Genomic DNA, 15,839 nt, shown 5'->3' on the forward strand with positions numbered 1-15,839 from the left:
GGCCCCCAGGCACCCCAACCTAGCCCCCCACGGCGCCCCAGATCACCCTTCACTGATGCCGCCCGCGCCACGAGCTTCAGTTCTTTTTTTTTTTTTTAAAGCCAGGGCCCCCTCCAAGGGCCAAGCCAGACCGCCCCGCCGGGATGTGGCCCCCTATTCCGGCCCCCGACACCCTACCTCACGGGGCACTGCCCAAGCAGGGGCCGTACCAGTAGGTACGCAAGGGCGCGGCACGCGCCACCCGCCCCGAAAGACCCCCGCCAGGACCGGCCCGGCCAGCAGGCCAAGCACCCCGGGCCCCAGGAGCACCCCCCGGGACCAGGACCCCCCAAGGGCAAGCCCCCGGGCCAAGCCCCCCGGGACGCATCCCCCACCCCCGCCCGGGACCCGGCCACGGCCCAGCAGGACCGCACAGCCCCGGACAGCCCACGGCCAGCAGCCCAGGGCCCGCCGCCCCCCGGACAGCGCCAGCCACGGAGCAGCGCCCCCCGCCGGCCCGCGAGCAACCGGCGATCCCCACCGCGGGGACGGAGGCACCCCAACGGCACACATCAAGTGCGGGACAGCAGCCCCCAGCCAAAGATGCCCCGGACCCACCCACCAGTCCGCAAACGGCAGGATAGACCCACCAGGCGGCCGACAGCAACCTCCACCACCGGAACAGCTAGCGCCGCCCCCCAGTAAACAGCATCACCCCGAGGCGCCAAGCAACCCCGCCCCAACCCCGGCGAGGACACCAACACCCCCCCAGCACACCCACCCCCCAACCCGGCGAGGCAGGCCGCCCCGGGCCCGCACACCGCGGGGCCCGCCCCCAGGGCCACCAGGAGACAAAGCAAGCACCAAGCCACACCCAAGGGGAGAGGCACCCCCGCGCCCCACCCGGCCGACACAGCCCGGAAAGACCCCGCAAGGAGAGACCCCGGCAAAGCCCCCCCGAGACCCACCGCCACGCCCGACCGCACCATCTTGATGTGCTTTTGCTCTATGCAGTGGCCCAGCCACCAACAGAGGGGCCAGGCCCCCACCGGAGAGGCCCAAATATGTGTACCAACCCACCACCCTGTTATGGTGCCTCTCCATTCCCCAATGGAGAGGCACTTCCCGATCCCCTGGTTTTATTCTTAGATATTTTCCATTTCTTTATGGTGATCGGGGACTTCCTTATATATAAATGAATAAAATGAAATGTGGGTTTTTTGGTGAAATTTTATATTTTGAGAAATGAAAAAGTTGAAGAAACCCAAAAAATGCAGTGATCTCAAGGCTGATGATCTAGACAATAAAATCATATCACCAGGGCCTTATTGAGGAGACTGTCCATGAAAAGAAAATCATGAAATATAATAACTTAACTGGGTATTATTCCCCCTTTTTGTTTAAACAGCTTCTTGACTGTCAAAGTTTAATTTTTTTTATTTTATTTTCTTTGTACCTGGTGTTGCACATAATTCCTAACATTTTTGTGAAGTATTAGGGATACTCTGGGTTTGTTGTCCATCACTCCAAATGTTCTCTGTCCCTTTGACTGATTTTTTAAAAACACACAGTGCTTTTCCCTGGCAAACAGTTACAAATAGCTACTTGATCCACTTTTTACTACAAGCCAAGAAGCTTTCTTCACCATTTTTCCTTTTAAAGTTGGAAATAGAACCAAAAATGTATGAGAGAGGCTAGTTGAAGAAAGGGCTGGAAATCAATCCTTGAAACAGACATGCGTGTCAAGCATTAGGAATATCTGAAAGAGTTTGAGAGCGCCGCCAGTCGACTAAAGTTCACTGCATGGGGATTGTGGGGTCAAGTAACACTCAAACAGCAGTTTTCTTTCACTCATGGGAATGTTTAGTATGACTAAAGCATTGGCAGTAAAAGGCACTAATGAGCAGAGAATTAATAAGTGCAATTGCCATGTCTTGTTGACTCGGGCTGTGTCAACAATCTCTAGCTTTAAGCATCTTGATACAAACTTGAAACATCTGTCATTTTAGATTTTCATTGAACATTTTATGAACCCATAATATATCTTCCCAGAATAGATAAAACATCGAATCCAAATTTGGTGATTGTTTGTAAGATATCCTCAAGATTTCCTGTAACAAAGGTTAGTCATCCTATAAAGTCAGAGTCAGAGGATTTAGGAAGTACAGGACAGTCGGATTCAAACAATGGGTCTCTCCTTTGCAGTTTGTCTATCTTCTCTATTCCCTCTCACTGTGATAAACTGCTCCCCAAAGTACCAGAGACATCCACCGTTGAACTGACAGCCCTGACCTTGTAACACCCAGCTATTCTGTCCAGTTCTGTAAGATCTGTCTGTTATCTTGTTAAGCACTGGAACTGTAACCCGTAGGTCCAGACATTTGATATGATATGATAATACATTTCCCTCTGGGTTCACTCGATATGCTGTTTCCATGAAGTGAACCAGATGGGTAGGGCATGGCGGGCATCACTTCCCAGCGTTTTGCCTGCCAACTGGCAGCGTCCGTCACCACACGTGTTCACGGTGTAATTGGAGACTCGGGCAGAGCCGCGTCAGCTCCAACTTTCATCGCACCTGTGCTAAAAGCATGATGAGGAGCAGCATGTCCAGCCTGTCTCCTCTCCTGCACTGTAAGGCAATATTGAGACCGCAGCAGATCAGATGGGCTCACATCCTGTCAGACTCATCTGATTTCAGGACAACTGAGTGCTTTTGTCAGCTGGATTCCAGACATCTTTCTCTCTTTCTTCCTTTCTTTCTCTGTGGAAAGGTTTCCAGAGATAATGTTTCTCAGGACTTGAAACTCCTCGAAACAATAGTATCATTGACACCAGAGCGATCGCTTTAACTAATGCTAATGGTGCACAGTATTTAATTCATGAGACATCAGTTTTGTCAAAATGGGAAGTCTCTCCTACAGTCCAAATTAAACCAGCAGGGCAGAAAGTTGGAGACTAGATGGCTGATGTTGCTTTCATGATGTCTTGGGCTGTCTTCTCATCTCCTGCAGCTTGTGCATGACTGCCCTCTGTCATAGATCTCATTCTTTCCTGACACCTGTCTGCCCTCCCTTCTTATCTCAATGTCCCATCTCCTTCTCTGTGGGGTGGAACCGTTTGTTTTCCAAGGTTTGTTTATAGAGGGAAGGAATACGCCGTTGCTCCAGGCACGTCTGGTCTTTTCAGCTCATCACACAGAACATGACAACCCTCTTTTCTCTTTGGTGCTGAGAAGAGCTGTTTCTTCTGTCCCCATGGGGAGTCCAAAGCTTCTGCTTGGCTCTCTTCCTCTTGAACTTCACTTCAAGACATGGAATCAATAATTTTTGAACAAGAAAACAGCACCTGCTTTGGGCAGTGTACTCAAACATTGTGTAATTTTTTTCATGTGCTCGGTTTCAGTGTTACATCAACCAAAATATTCTTTAATTGGGTGAAAATATATTTTATACTCAAAAACTGTCCTTGGAATTAACTTTAATAAAAATGAATTGTATGTATGAACTTTTCAATTGAACAAAAACAAGGAAATCATTTATATTAGTTTTTATAAGTAATTTGCTGACTAACTGATGACAACATGCTGCTCTCTCCTGATTGGACAGCTCGTAACGACAGCAGAACAATTAGTAAATACATTAAAATACACTCTCCAGCGATGCCTGTGTGCCTGTGTGAGTTTAATCTAGTGCAGTCAAGTGAAGGAGCAGTGAGCGTCAAAGTGGAAGTGGCAATTTTTCTAAATAAAACTACTAGAACATACATTAAAATTAAAATACATTTAAAAAACAACCTTTTCATTCTTTGTAATCTAGTACCAAATGGTTCGGTAGTTGGGGACTATATTTTTGGATATTTGGATAAAGTGGATACAGGATTTTTTGAGCTCTTTTGACTCCTGACTGTTGTTCTTTTAATTGAAAATGGTATATGTGGTATCATGATTTCTGTTGTCAGTCAGTTTAGTGTTTGTTTCATTGTGTGATGTTGCTTAACTGTAGGTTTAATGTTATTGTTCAACTGTGTGTTACATCACGTTTACCTGCCTTTGGGCAACGGATGAAATTTAGCTATTGTGCTAACTCCCCCTTATTTATGTTGACGCTGTTTGCTGACACATTGATTAATGTAATGTAATGTCCTAATTCAAATAAAATAATTAATTACATTTCAATTTCATTTTGTTGCTACTGGTTGTGTTTCTCTTTTTCTCACGTCCTTCACAACTTAGCTCAGACTTAAGACTATATCAGCTGTTCTCAAAACCCCTCAATCCCACTCAGTGCATGTACATATACACAGACAATGCTCAGAAGTGAAGCACAGCACCAAACTCACATTTTTACACACAAACACCTAAAGAGGGGGCTGTGCCTCCGGGGGCCACGTCAGTTACCTGCTGACACACAGGCTTGTGATTGATGAGACGCCGGAGGGCGCTGGAGTAGACTTTGTCAGCTGCTCATAATTTATACATCTTATCTCCATCAGAGGAAAAGACAGAGTGCCGCGTTGTTTGTATGGAGATGAAAACGCTGGTCTTGTTTAGGCGGCGCTGACAGGCTATCTGCTAGCTGTTAGCAGGCGCGCAGAGTGAAAACTCAGATTGCTATCTGTTAGCTTTCTCACCAGGTCAGTCTGTGGCCTGAGCCTTCACTCTTTACCTGCAGAGAATCCTCACACTGTCACTCATTTCCACTCGCTTTCATTGCCTCGCTCACATGTTTCCCTCTCCCTTTGTGTCTCACTTTCCCCCTCCATCTTACTTTCTTGTGTCTTTATTTCGATATTGTGTTGTCTGCTTTTTTTGTTACTCTTTGTTGTCAGTCACCTGTCATACAGGTACTGCTGAAAGCTGCTGGCTCATCCTCTGTAGTGTCCACTCATAGGGCAGAGGTCATGGCCATGTTGAAATCAGCATTAAGATGTTTTTAATTTTGATATAAAGACTTAGTGTTAGCTTGGGCATAAGCAAGGGTTTGAATTGTTTTTCATAATAACATAAATCAGCAGGTAACTTTTAAATTCTGCTATAATTCATCCTAAAACAACCTTTAGTTTTAGTAATATATTTAACTAAGATATACAGGAAAATAAAAATCTTAATTTTTATATCTCCAATGATGAGCTTTATTCCTAACCTAGTAGTTCCCGAACTGGGGGGCACGCCCCCTATGAGGGTGGGAGGCAGGTTGACGTCGTGACGGGGGGCTATAATGGCCATGAGCATGAAAAATAGAAAATGTTCTTTCTTTGCACTATTAACTCATTGACTGCCAGCCCTTTTCAGTGCAGCCAACCCCATATTGCCAGGCATTTTAGATGATTTTCACTGATTTTTTAAAGACGCACAGAATATTTTGTACTATGACAATCTGAGATCTGAAAGATTAGACTCTAGTTTCATCAGAAAAAGGAATTTTGTTTTTAGCTTGTTTCATTCTTCTGTAATCAGCAGTTGAATAGAGGCAAGTTTCAAACAAATCGCCAGTTTGTGACAAAAAGCTGAGAAAAACTTATTTTTCTGAAAAAACCTGTTAGTGACTTTGAAGCATACTTTTCACCAAGTTGGCGCCAAGTCCAACATGCTTCTCTGGGGTGGAGTGCTTAGTCATGCTTATACTCTTTTTCTGACACCTCTGGAATTAAATAACGATCACCTTGTCATCAGTGGCTTGGAGCCCGACCCGTCAAACTTAAAATTTCTATTTCAACAAAACAACATAATGTGCTTTTAAATGTGTTCCTACATGTATTTTAACATTTTTCCTTGACTTCTAATGTGTCATAATTCTACAATAAAGTATATATCCAACAAATATGTCAGAAATGGTCAATGTCACATTGAGATATACCTTTGAACAGTATTTACAATAATTTAATAGTCAATTTTCTGCAAACAAAAGTAAAAAGCAATAAACCCTCATTTAAAGTAGCATAATATTATCTATCGTTTGAATATCTTAATAACTTTACACGCTATAGCTCCACTGTTATGTAAAGTACATATTTGTGTTTGCCACCAATGCGTAAGTAAAATAAAAAGTGAAAAAATTAGATTACCAATGCTTTTGTACACACATTTGTTACTACAGTATATTGTATGTATAAAATGTAAAATAAAATAAAAAAACATTTAACTGGTGAGGAGCATTTGTTAACTGGTGGTGGTTTTGTACTCATAACCTTTTTTTAAGGTGGCTTCATTATTATGTGTTTTCATGGAAACTAGAAAAACTGTCTGAATGAACTTATTTCTCTCTTTCTTTTTTTTCTTTTATTTTGGGGGGGGCGGGGGGTTGATTTATTCTTATCTTGTTGTAGTTGAAATCATAAAAACAAAAGAGATGTATCCCTGCTCGTGCACTGAGCTTGTCAGAACTAAATGAATGTGACTTTTGTTGCCCTGTGTAGTCAGTATTTGATGTTACCCTACCAAATGTGAAAACAAAGCATTCCAACCCACATAACTTTACCTCACCCTCTTCCAGTTGTCTTTTAGTACTCTTTGTTCTTTCAAATTATGTTCAGATGTTTTTAGGAGTGTCAGTTAACTACTTCACCAGCAAAACAACTTTGATTCCATAACCCCTTCCCTCTATTGATCTTGCCTTGTAGATAAAAGGCTGCTCTCTCTGAAATCATGCATTTTTCATTGTGGTATCAATGGCAGGCTTTGCATTTGGCATCCCACTTAGCTTAAAGCTATACTCACAAATGCTGTCTGTTTTGCTCTATTGATTCAAAGGGTTTGCATAGCGCGTATTTGCGATATACGTCCCTCGGTATCATTTTGCTTTACTTTAAATTAGCCTGATTGCTGCAAGCGGTCGTACAAAATCAAGCACATACTGTAATTCACATATTTGTTTGAATTAGCTCTTATCAATATATGTTCCTGTACACACAGTGTTGGGAAGGTTACTTTCAAAATGTTATCAGTTACAGATTATAAATTACATGCCCAAAAATTAAATTTTTAATGTAATCCCTTATATTACTCAATCTGATTAATGTAATCTACTTGGATTAATTGGATCTTTTAAGTGTTTGAATACGATCATAATTGAGAAGAATAAAGAGAACTATTGTAAATACAAATGTTTGTTTGTCTGTCGTTGAAATAAATTTTCTAACTTATCTATTCCGTAGTTGTGATTCATCTTTCGGCCGTGTAGCACATATATAAAGTATTATCTGCCCTGACGACATTACATTCAAGGCTTTAAATTAACTTTTTAGATCACTAGCCACCACTAGCAAAAAAATTTCCAGCAAAAATAAACTACATTATGAGCCACAGAACAGATTTAAGCATTCATGTTTCTTGAAATAGTTGAAATACTTTAAAATGGTAAAAACATAAACATTTAATTTAAAAACAATGTTGTAACAATGCCTAAAAGGTGCAATATGGAACTTTGGGTGTGTCATTTTACTAACATGCATGCTTGTCAAATGTAAACAAGCTGTATTGTGCACATTTTAAAGGTGAACACATGGTCGTATACCAGCCACTCACAACCCGACATCCATTTAGTAATAAAACTCCTCAATTTCTTCTTCTTTTCAGATCCTCTTTCATCTTCATTTTCTCCTGTGTCGGCAGCAGCCTTCCTTTTTTGCAGTTCAGGTTTTTCAACACCCGATAATATCTCCACGTTTGTTTATTTTACAACTTAATTTCAGTTCCTATTGTATGTTTTGCACCGTTCCGTTTGTCTTCTCCGATACCAAACCACAATCACAAGCTAACGTAAGCACGTAGTAATTGTTGTATGACACGTCACGACATAGTGTTCATGGGAAATGTAGGATTAGGACAACAAGCAGTGTTGCCAGATACACATTACGTTCTAAATCTAATCACACACAAAAACCCTCACATTTCTTGGCAGAAAACAGCCCAACCTGGCAACAATGACTTCTTGCATCGTTTCTGCAGCCTGCCGATTCAAACAAACACAGTGGCATTTGTTTCGTTCTTCACCAGTTAAAATGGCTAGTAATGCTATAATGTTACCCGCCAAAGTAAATTTTTACCCACAATTGGCGGGTTGGTGGGTGTTATTTTAAAGCCCTGATTATATCAATACCCAACATAGAAGCTAAGCTAACGTTAGCTTGCTAACCGTGATCAGTCTGCTGTTTAATGAGGTTCGGCCCTGTTGACATATCCGGAAAGTTTGTAAAACTTTGTCACTCTTCAGCCAAAATTATTTCCAGATGGAGCAAGGTTTTTCTAGCCGCTATCTCAATACATCCTCATATAAACGCATTCTTACCGGTTCGCGCTCCAGCTCTGCCTCCCGTTCCACGTCTGTCTCCCACTGCTCGTTTTACAACATCATTGAGATTGAGTCACTGGTGCAAATAGTTTTTTTTTTAAATATTTACATTCTGGGAAATGCATCATGTTGCCATGTTTGGAGTGAATAAACCTTGAAACAGAGAAGTAATGTTGTGTAATTCATTGGTTTCAACAACGTTCCTGTAATTTGATTACCAACTATTTAAACTGTAACAGATTACAGTTACACATAATTTTTAATCTGACTACATAATGCTGTAATTCGTTACTCCACAACACTGACCACACAAGCACACGAATTACTCATAAATCTTTCACAATGTCTGAAATCTGTCAATGTAAAAATTTGATCAAATTGAAGTCAGGCTCTACCTTCCTCTTTCAAATGGTAGCTGACACTGTCAGGCTGAAGCCTGTCAGATGTTAAACACTTTCAACCAAGGACAGACACATAAGAGAGAGTCAGACAGAATCTAAAAAAGATGAAAAATATAGTGCAGGAGGTAGGAAGGTGTAGTCAAAGAGGTGACCATCAGCGTCTCAGCGGCCAGGCTTGGCAGCTTCAAGCTTGCTGTGGTGTAATTGAAGAGAAAACATATATGGGAGCAAATAACCCCCCTGTCAGAGGCATTAAAAGGAGACGTGACGACGGAGAGCCTTGAAAGTTTAGCACAGCGAAATGGAAGGAGGGAGGGGAAAAAAAAAACCTATTAAATGGAAGAAAAAAAACTATGTTTGAAGCAACGGTCCAGTCAAATGTTTAAGGTAATTGTCAGAACAGCCAAGCCATGTTTGTCACAAAAACACCTCTGTCAATCTTTCTATCAATACTTGTCTTAATTTGATTGTTTTACCTTGTCTGCTTGGATTATTGTCATTTCTAAGTATGGCCTTAGATAGTGAAGAGTTCTACAAAAAATCAGTGGAGTTGCATAAAGGTGCACAATGATGGAAAGGAGAAACTTACAATTTCACCACACTCATAGTTTTAAAAGATAAAAAGTTTGAGTGAAGTTGAGTCTTTTGTGGTGTTATTGAAACCATTTTGAGGGACTTTTACTTTGTCAACAAGCTCCTTCACCTAAATACATTAGATTTTAGTGTAGCCTCTTGACCAGTGGTTCACAAACAGGGGTACATGTACCCCTAGGGGTACAGGAGCATATTGCAGGGAGTACTCGGAAAGATTTAACAATTAATTTAATAATAATCGGGAAATGTTGCTACTTCCTTTTTAGGGCTATTTTTTGGACAAATGCACCACAAACTAACAGTACTATTGCTTAATAAAATACTATATGTTCTTGCAGTTTATTGAAACAGGAATATTTTATGCTGTAGAGTCCTTTTTATTACTCTTCTGACAATAGGAGAAAATAATTAGCTACATTTTAGAAAAGGAGACTGGATTTACTTTTGAAGTAATCACATAAAAGTTGTAGATTACCTAAATTCCACTTTAAATTACCCCCATTATTTTGAATTTGTAGATTCAGCCTTAGGGGACGAATGTCGGAGATACATTTAGGGGTTTGAGGGAGCCCGCTGTTCCACAAATGAAAAAGTATATGACATTTATATTACCTTTATGATATTTATGATATAAAAAGGGGGTACAAATTATTCGACAAAAATGTAAAGGGGCTACACTGAACAGATAAGCTTGGGAACTGCTGCTCTAGATGAAAATTCAGCTTCTCACTACATTGAATTGTTTGCTGCTCGTTTCCCTCTTGTTTCTCGTTGTTCATCATAAGAATCCACCCGTCTCCCCTGAACCACCCCTGACTGACCCCACCATTCAGCTGAGCGTGTCAAAATGTTAATGAGGATCCCCCTGTAAGCGCTCAGAGGTTAAATAAAGTCTTCATCAGCTGTCGGTCAAAATTTGATAATTTATTTACTTGGCATGTTTCCACTTTCCCTGCCACTCGGCCTCAGTTTTTTGTTACCATCCAGGGACGGGGCTTGTCCTGTTGTGTTTGGTTTAATTTTTTGTGTATGTGCAGGCAGCTGTGCAGGCATCTTTTGTCTGCCTGTGAGATTGCTGCTTTAGCTCAGTGGCCCCTCTCATTAATCATTCGCTCTGACTATTTATAATGTGGCAGCCATGCCGCCACCTCAGTTGCCATTGGCTTTTGTCTTCGTGGCACGCTGCTTTGTGGCAGGAGGAAACCTAATTATTAACTGTTAGGACGGCATCTTGCAATAAAGACAGTGAAAAAGCATGTTGACAAGCCTGGCTGACAGTTGAACTGAAGTGATAGCCCACCGAGCATCAATGGACTAACACCAGATTGGGGAGTTTAGTTGGATTTAAAACGTATTTGAAGTTTACTTCAATGCCTAATTTAGTTTAATAAAACTCAATGGTATACTATTATTGTTACATCTACCAAGGAGGTAATTTATTGTCAGCAAGGAGGTAATAATAAATACATTTTTATTACATTTGAAAATGTTTTTTGAAAGTATATTGCTCGTCTTGTTTGTATGTGTGTCTGTTTGTGGGACACAATAGTGTCCTCAATTTTATCTGTGAATTGGTTTTTTGGGCACAGATGAGACCATTCCATTTTGGTGAAGGTAGGTTTTAGTTCAAGGTCACAAAAAAACTCTAAAAAAATCACAAAACTCCCTATCTTTAGCATGGGGCAATATTTCTAAATTTCATATCTCCATCAGATCTTCATCGATTCGTTCAAGATTTTTGCAGGATGGTGTAAGGCTATGACATGCAACATCTGACCAAACATGATCCGGATCTGATCCAGATTGCTGACTCAGCGATTTTTAAAAAATTAACATTAGAAAGCCCATTCACAACTTTCAAAAATTCCTATACAGTTTAAATAATTATTTCATTCAAATTTGGTGGTGATTGATGTCAGGTACTGACCTCTATCAAAATGTCGAGTTTCGTACAGATCCGATCCAGAATCTGGATTTGGCAGCAGGTTGAAGTTTGTAGATATCGCCAGGATATCTTCATTCCACGAGTCTATCACGAGATGCAGTTTGTCAAGATCTGGATCCTGATCTAGGTTTGAGAGTTAAAAAACCATGTTGAATGTCCACCATCTTTGAAAGTCATTTCTACTGTCCGTTTGTGGATTAATGGCTGTCAAATTTGGTTTGAGAAGAGTTCTGACATTAACCAACAATGAAAGTTCCAAGTGTTGGTCATGCCATCTGCAGCTTTTGACACATGCGATATTGGGCGTTTTTCGAAAGTCTGCGTTGAACGAGCGCTTTAATTATTTGTCTGTTAGCAGGATTTGCATTAAAAGTACGTTATTTTAACATTATTTCAACCTTAACGGATTTTAACATTATTTTTAATCTAAAATGGACCTCACGCCATGGAAACTTCCAATCAGTTTTGAACGGCATCCAGATCAATGTTGATCCTTGATCAGTTTAAAGATTAAAAAATAATCCCTCTCTCATATATCAGTTCGTCAAAAAATTGGGGAAGCCAGGCACTCGAAAACTGAAAAACAAAAGAAGAAATAGGACAGAGATACTAAAAAGCCTTTATTGTAAAGGCCAAATCATTAAAAGCCAACATGTTTCGACCACGTATGGTCTATATCTCGGTTTGTAATTGAAAATGTTTTTACGAAATTTGACTCGTTATTTCAGCTTGGTTTCTCAATTACCCCGCCGAGTTTTATTCAGATGTGGTCCAGATTGCACATTTCATCGCAAAAAATAGGGGGTACCCATACATTTGGACTGACTGTATCATTATTATAATGGTTAGAAATGTCTTCCAAACCCTTAAAGTGTGAATGATCATGACACCATAATCAGGATTACTGATCCAAATCACTGTGAGAATCTGGTAAAAAAGAATATTTGGCGATATTTGTGCGCTCTGTGAATGCTATTGTTTAGAAAAAAATTATGCTTGACTTGGTCAGCGAAAAAAAAAAAGTACTGGCCTTTTTTGTGTGTTTAATCATGGAATTGAACTGTCTTTAAAAATAAATGTAAAGAAGAAATTATAATACATTTTCTTTGTACAAAAATGAATGTCAGAGACTTCTTGTAATGAATCTGTTTAATTCGTTGTGGGTGCTGATGTCCAACCAATTAAGATAATAGAAGACAACCTGATTGTACAACCTATCCCGTCACATAAATCCTGAAGTGATTGAGTTGGCCTTGGACTTGAGGTAGTGGGGGGGGATAACGAATTAGTGAAAGCCTTTCGGAGAATGACATTCACTGTTATTTGTCTTCTGACTGTTAGCAGACAGCTATCAGGAAGAAAGACAACTCACAGTGCAGCACGTAGAATAGAAAAGAAAAAAATGTGAGTCAGACTTTCCCCTCCTCCCTCTTTTCCCCAAAGCTTGAGATCCCTCTTCCAAAAATGAAAAGGATCAAGTTGCTGTCACTGTCACTGCACAAACATAAACTTTTCTGGCACCTAATAAATAGGCAGTGTAGCATTGTTCTCAAAGCCAGACAGGTGTGTCTGCCTCAGTGATGATGGATTCCATTATTCTGTATGGAAAGCCTGTTGGTTTTCTTGTCATTTATTGTCACACATCTTTCTCCGGAGAGAGAAAGGTTTGAAAGATGGCCAAAAGTAATTACACAGACGCTTCTAGATGCTGTTGCCATGTGTTTTCTCCTGCTCATCACCGGCAAAGGTATAGAAAAAAAAAATCTGTTACCCACAGCTATATTTCACAAGGAATAGGGGAGTGAAGACATGTTGGAGCTCTGTTGCCCATCCCTTTGTGTTGATTGCTAGCTCGTGAACCCGTCAGGTTTATTTTTACTAACTTTCCAAAAAGGGCCCTGGGCAGTTTTATTCATCACCCGGGTGGAGCAACTCACCCAAATCTGTGTCTGGTGATGACATTATTTGCACCTGAATAGCAGGTACATCATCGTCTCCTTGAAGGCGGATCAAAGGGGAAACAGAGGCATCTTTGTTCTTCTCACAGCCCACTTGGGTTGCTGACAGCTCGTTGATTGATATTATCATCCTTAATGTCGGTAAATGGTGCTATGCCAGATATGGAATCTGTTTCCTCTTGGTGCTGGAGAGCATTTATCTTTCTGCTCATCATTTTGGCATATTCTAGAATTAGAGATGAAACTAGTTCTTCGTAGAACTAATCTTCCCCCCCCTAATTTTGGTTCTCTGTCTTGCCCTTTTGTCTTGTCCCTGAATCTCTTTTTCCTTTGATTCTGAAAGAGTGAGACTTCACTGGAAAAAAAGATGAAGCTGAAGTCAGTAGTAATATGTTAGGACAAGTGTTGATTAGATTCTGTCAGAGTGAGCTGTGTGTGGCTCTTGAGCTTCGGTCTCCCTATTTTGAAACACAAGCTTAACAACAAAGAGATATCATGTCGCTCTAGAGCCTTTCCACCAATTTAGTACCAAAATAAAAGCCTTTGTTAAAGCAATCATTTATTAAAGGGCAAACCACCATCTTTTTGTCATACATTACTTCGATAGGAATATACTTTTAACAAAGTTCACGGTATCGTGAACTGAAACAAATCATGCCATTTAGTGGAAAAAAACAAGATTTTGGTCTTTTATATGCAGGAGAGGAAAAAGGTAATACAGCTTGAGAAAGTTTTGTAGTCATATTCAGAAAAATGAAACTCAGAGCTTCTCTATAAGTGTGCAATTCAAAGCAAATTTCCTCACATTTTTTTCCTTCTTTCAAGCCCTCTCCTTTCCAACCCTGTTACCCCCTAGCCTTTGCTATTATGTTGACAGATTGCACTGATATCCTGTGAGCCGGTGATAGATGTGTCATATTTCAGGAAGAAACGGGTTTGTCCTCAGCAGGTGAATATGCAGCTCCCTCATCCTCCGAGTAGACAGACACACATGACACTTTTCTACAATCTCTTCCTGGTAGCTCTTTGACATGCAGGCAGAATCAAAGGGGGCATCTATCACATGCAATTAGAGCAGAAAAAAAAGACGATGAAGTGGAGTGTACAAAGGGATGCTGCAGGATCAGAGAGGTGCAATGAAAGGTGATTAGATGTAGAGGCCGCAGCCAATAAGCTTCACAGAGCTGGGAAACAAACTCATCCTAGTATGGATCTTTGCTGAGGATGCTTTTAGAAATTATCAAAGCTTACGATGACGGACATTCACTGGTAGACAGATCGGACTGTTTAACAACAATTCATGACTTTCTACGATTCTGTCTGCGCACAAAAAAAAAATTTGCAGTGGTGAGGAAAATCTGTTTTTCTACTTTTAAAATTGTTAGTTCACAACAAGATGTTAGCATTTTGATAACTTTTTTTTTTTTTAAGTGACACGACAATATTTTGAGAATGCTGCTTTATTACTATACCCTTGTTTAATGTTGAAAAATATTGTGTGTCACAAATAGGATGAGATACGATGGTACATTGTTATCTATAGTCACAATAACAGTCACATGATCTATATACAAACGCTTTATGTTGACTTGGCTCAAACACAGCATACTCAAAAATTACTCACCATTTAACTGAATATACTGTACCTTGTAATAAAAATATACATTATTGAAAATAAGTAGATATAGTAGATATCCTCTGTAAGGTTTGGAAACTCGCTCTAACCCAACCACTTCTATTATACACAAAATATTCTGCTCTTCAATTGTAAGTAAACCCGAAAAATACCCTTTTATGCTTCAAAAAATTTATTTTGGGTATTAATAGAGTTGATTTCTTTTTTAGTCCAACACTGACAAATTTAGTGAAAGTTTTACAGTTGGTATATTTTGTTTGTAAAAAGTAAGAGTGACTTCCCTAGGGTTGAAACTCTGCTATTGGTGGTTATGACGTTTTGGTGGCTTATTACATCACTAACAGGCAGTGTTGGGCCCGGCCCTCCTATAAAATCTAGCACCTGTGGACTTTGCAATCTGTGGCGAGTCAGTTGGTTTTGCTTGATTCGAGACACATATTAGGTCTTGAGTAGCTAGTTAACATAGCTAGCTTCATTGGAGATTGCGTAGACACTTCATTCAAAGCCCCAAGGTTTAGTTACTCTTTAACAGATTTTAAAAATACCTTCAAAGCTCTGAATAATTGAAACAATGTAAGAAATATCACCTCATAGGAAATCAAACTATAATACAAATCTTAAGGCTTACTCAAAAGATTTAAAAAGGTAAAAAAAAAAAAAAAGTATACACCCATTTACTGGTTTTAAAGCAATTCTGCAATGTTTGTCCTTAGACCTACAGCAAACTGGTGTAGTAGCTCTCTGTTATGCCTATAATTGGTGCCAATATAGCTTTAGGTGAATACATTTTGTGAAGATGTAAGAAAAGTTTTCTTCCAATTGGGATCAACTGTTTTTACTTGATTTTTGTTGGCATGAACATGTAGCACACCTAAATTACACGGACTGCCAAAAAGGCTTGTCCTTCCCACAGAAATACAAACAACATATCCAAGAAATTGGCTCGAAATCATAGTTAATGAACAAATGATGGACAAGAAGTAACTTCTTGATAGTCGGCCAAGGTTTGATGGCTATCAAAAGTAATGGTAACTG

The 15,839-nt window shown here is 40.2% G+C and overlaps 1 protein-coding gene across 3 annotated transcripts in view; it reads left to right on the forward strand.

Moving 5' to 3' along the window:
• Positions 1–15,839, forward strand: part of lrmda (leucine rich melanocyte differentiation associated) — a 257,601-nt gene that overhangs the window by 183,043 nt on the left and 58,719 nt on the right. The window contains exon 6 of one of the 3 annotated variants that reach the window (XM_028469149.1): positions 7,556–8,331. The exons of 1 other annotated variant lie outside the window; for it this stretch is intronic. In XM_028469149.1, coding sequence (XP_028324950.1) covers positions 7,556–7,750 — 195 coding nt within the window. In that variant the 3' untranslated portion in view covers positions 7,751–8,331. Of the gene's footprint in view, positions 1–7,555; positions 8,348–15,839 lie in introns of those variants that run through there. One more of the 3 variants, XM_028469151.1, reaches the window with a different exon arrangement.

The sequence above is a fragment of the Gouania willdenowi genome, chromosome 15, assembly GCF_900634775.1.
Source record: "Gouania willdenowi chromosome 15, fGouWil2.1, whole genome shotgun sequence".
Classification (NCBI taxonomy): domain Eukaryota; kingdom Metazoa; phylum Chordata; class Actinopteri; order Blenniiformes; family Gobiesocidae; genus Gouania; species Gouania willdenowi.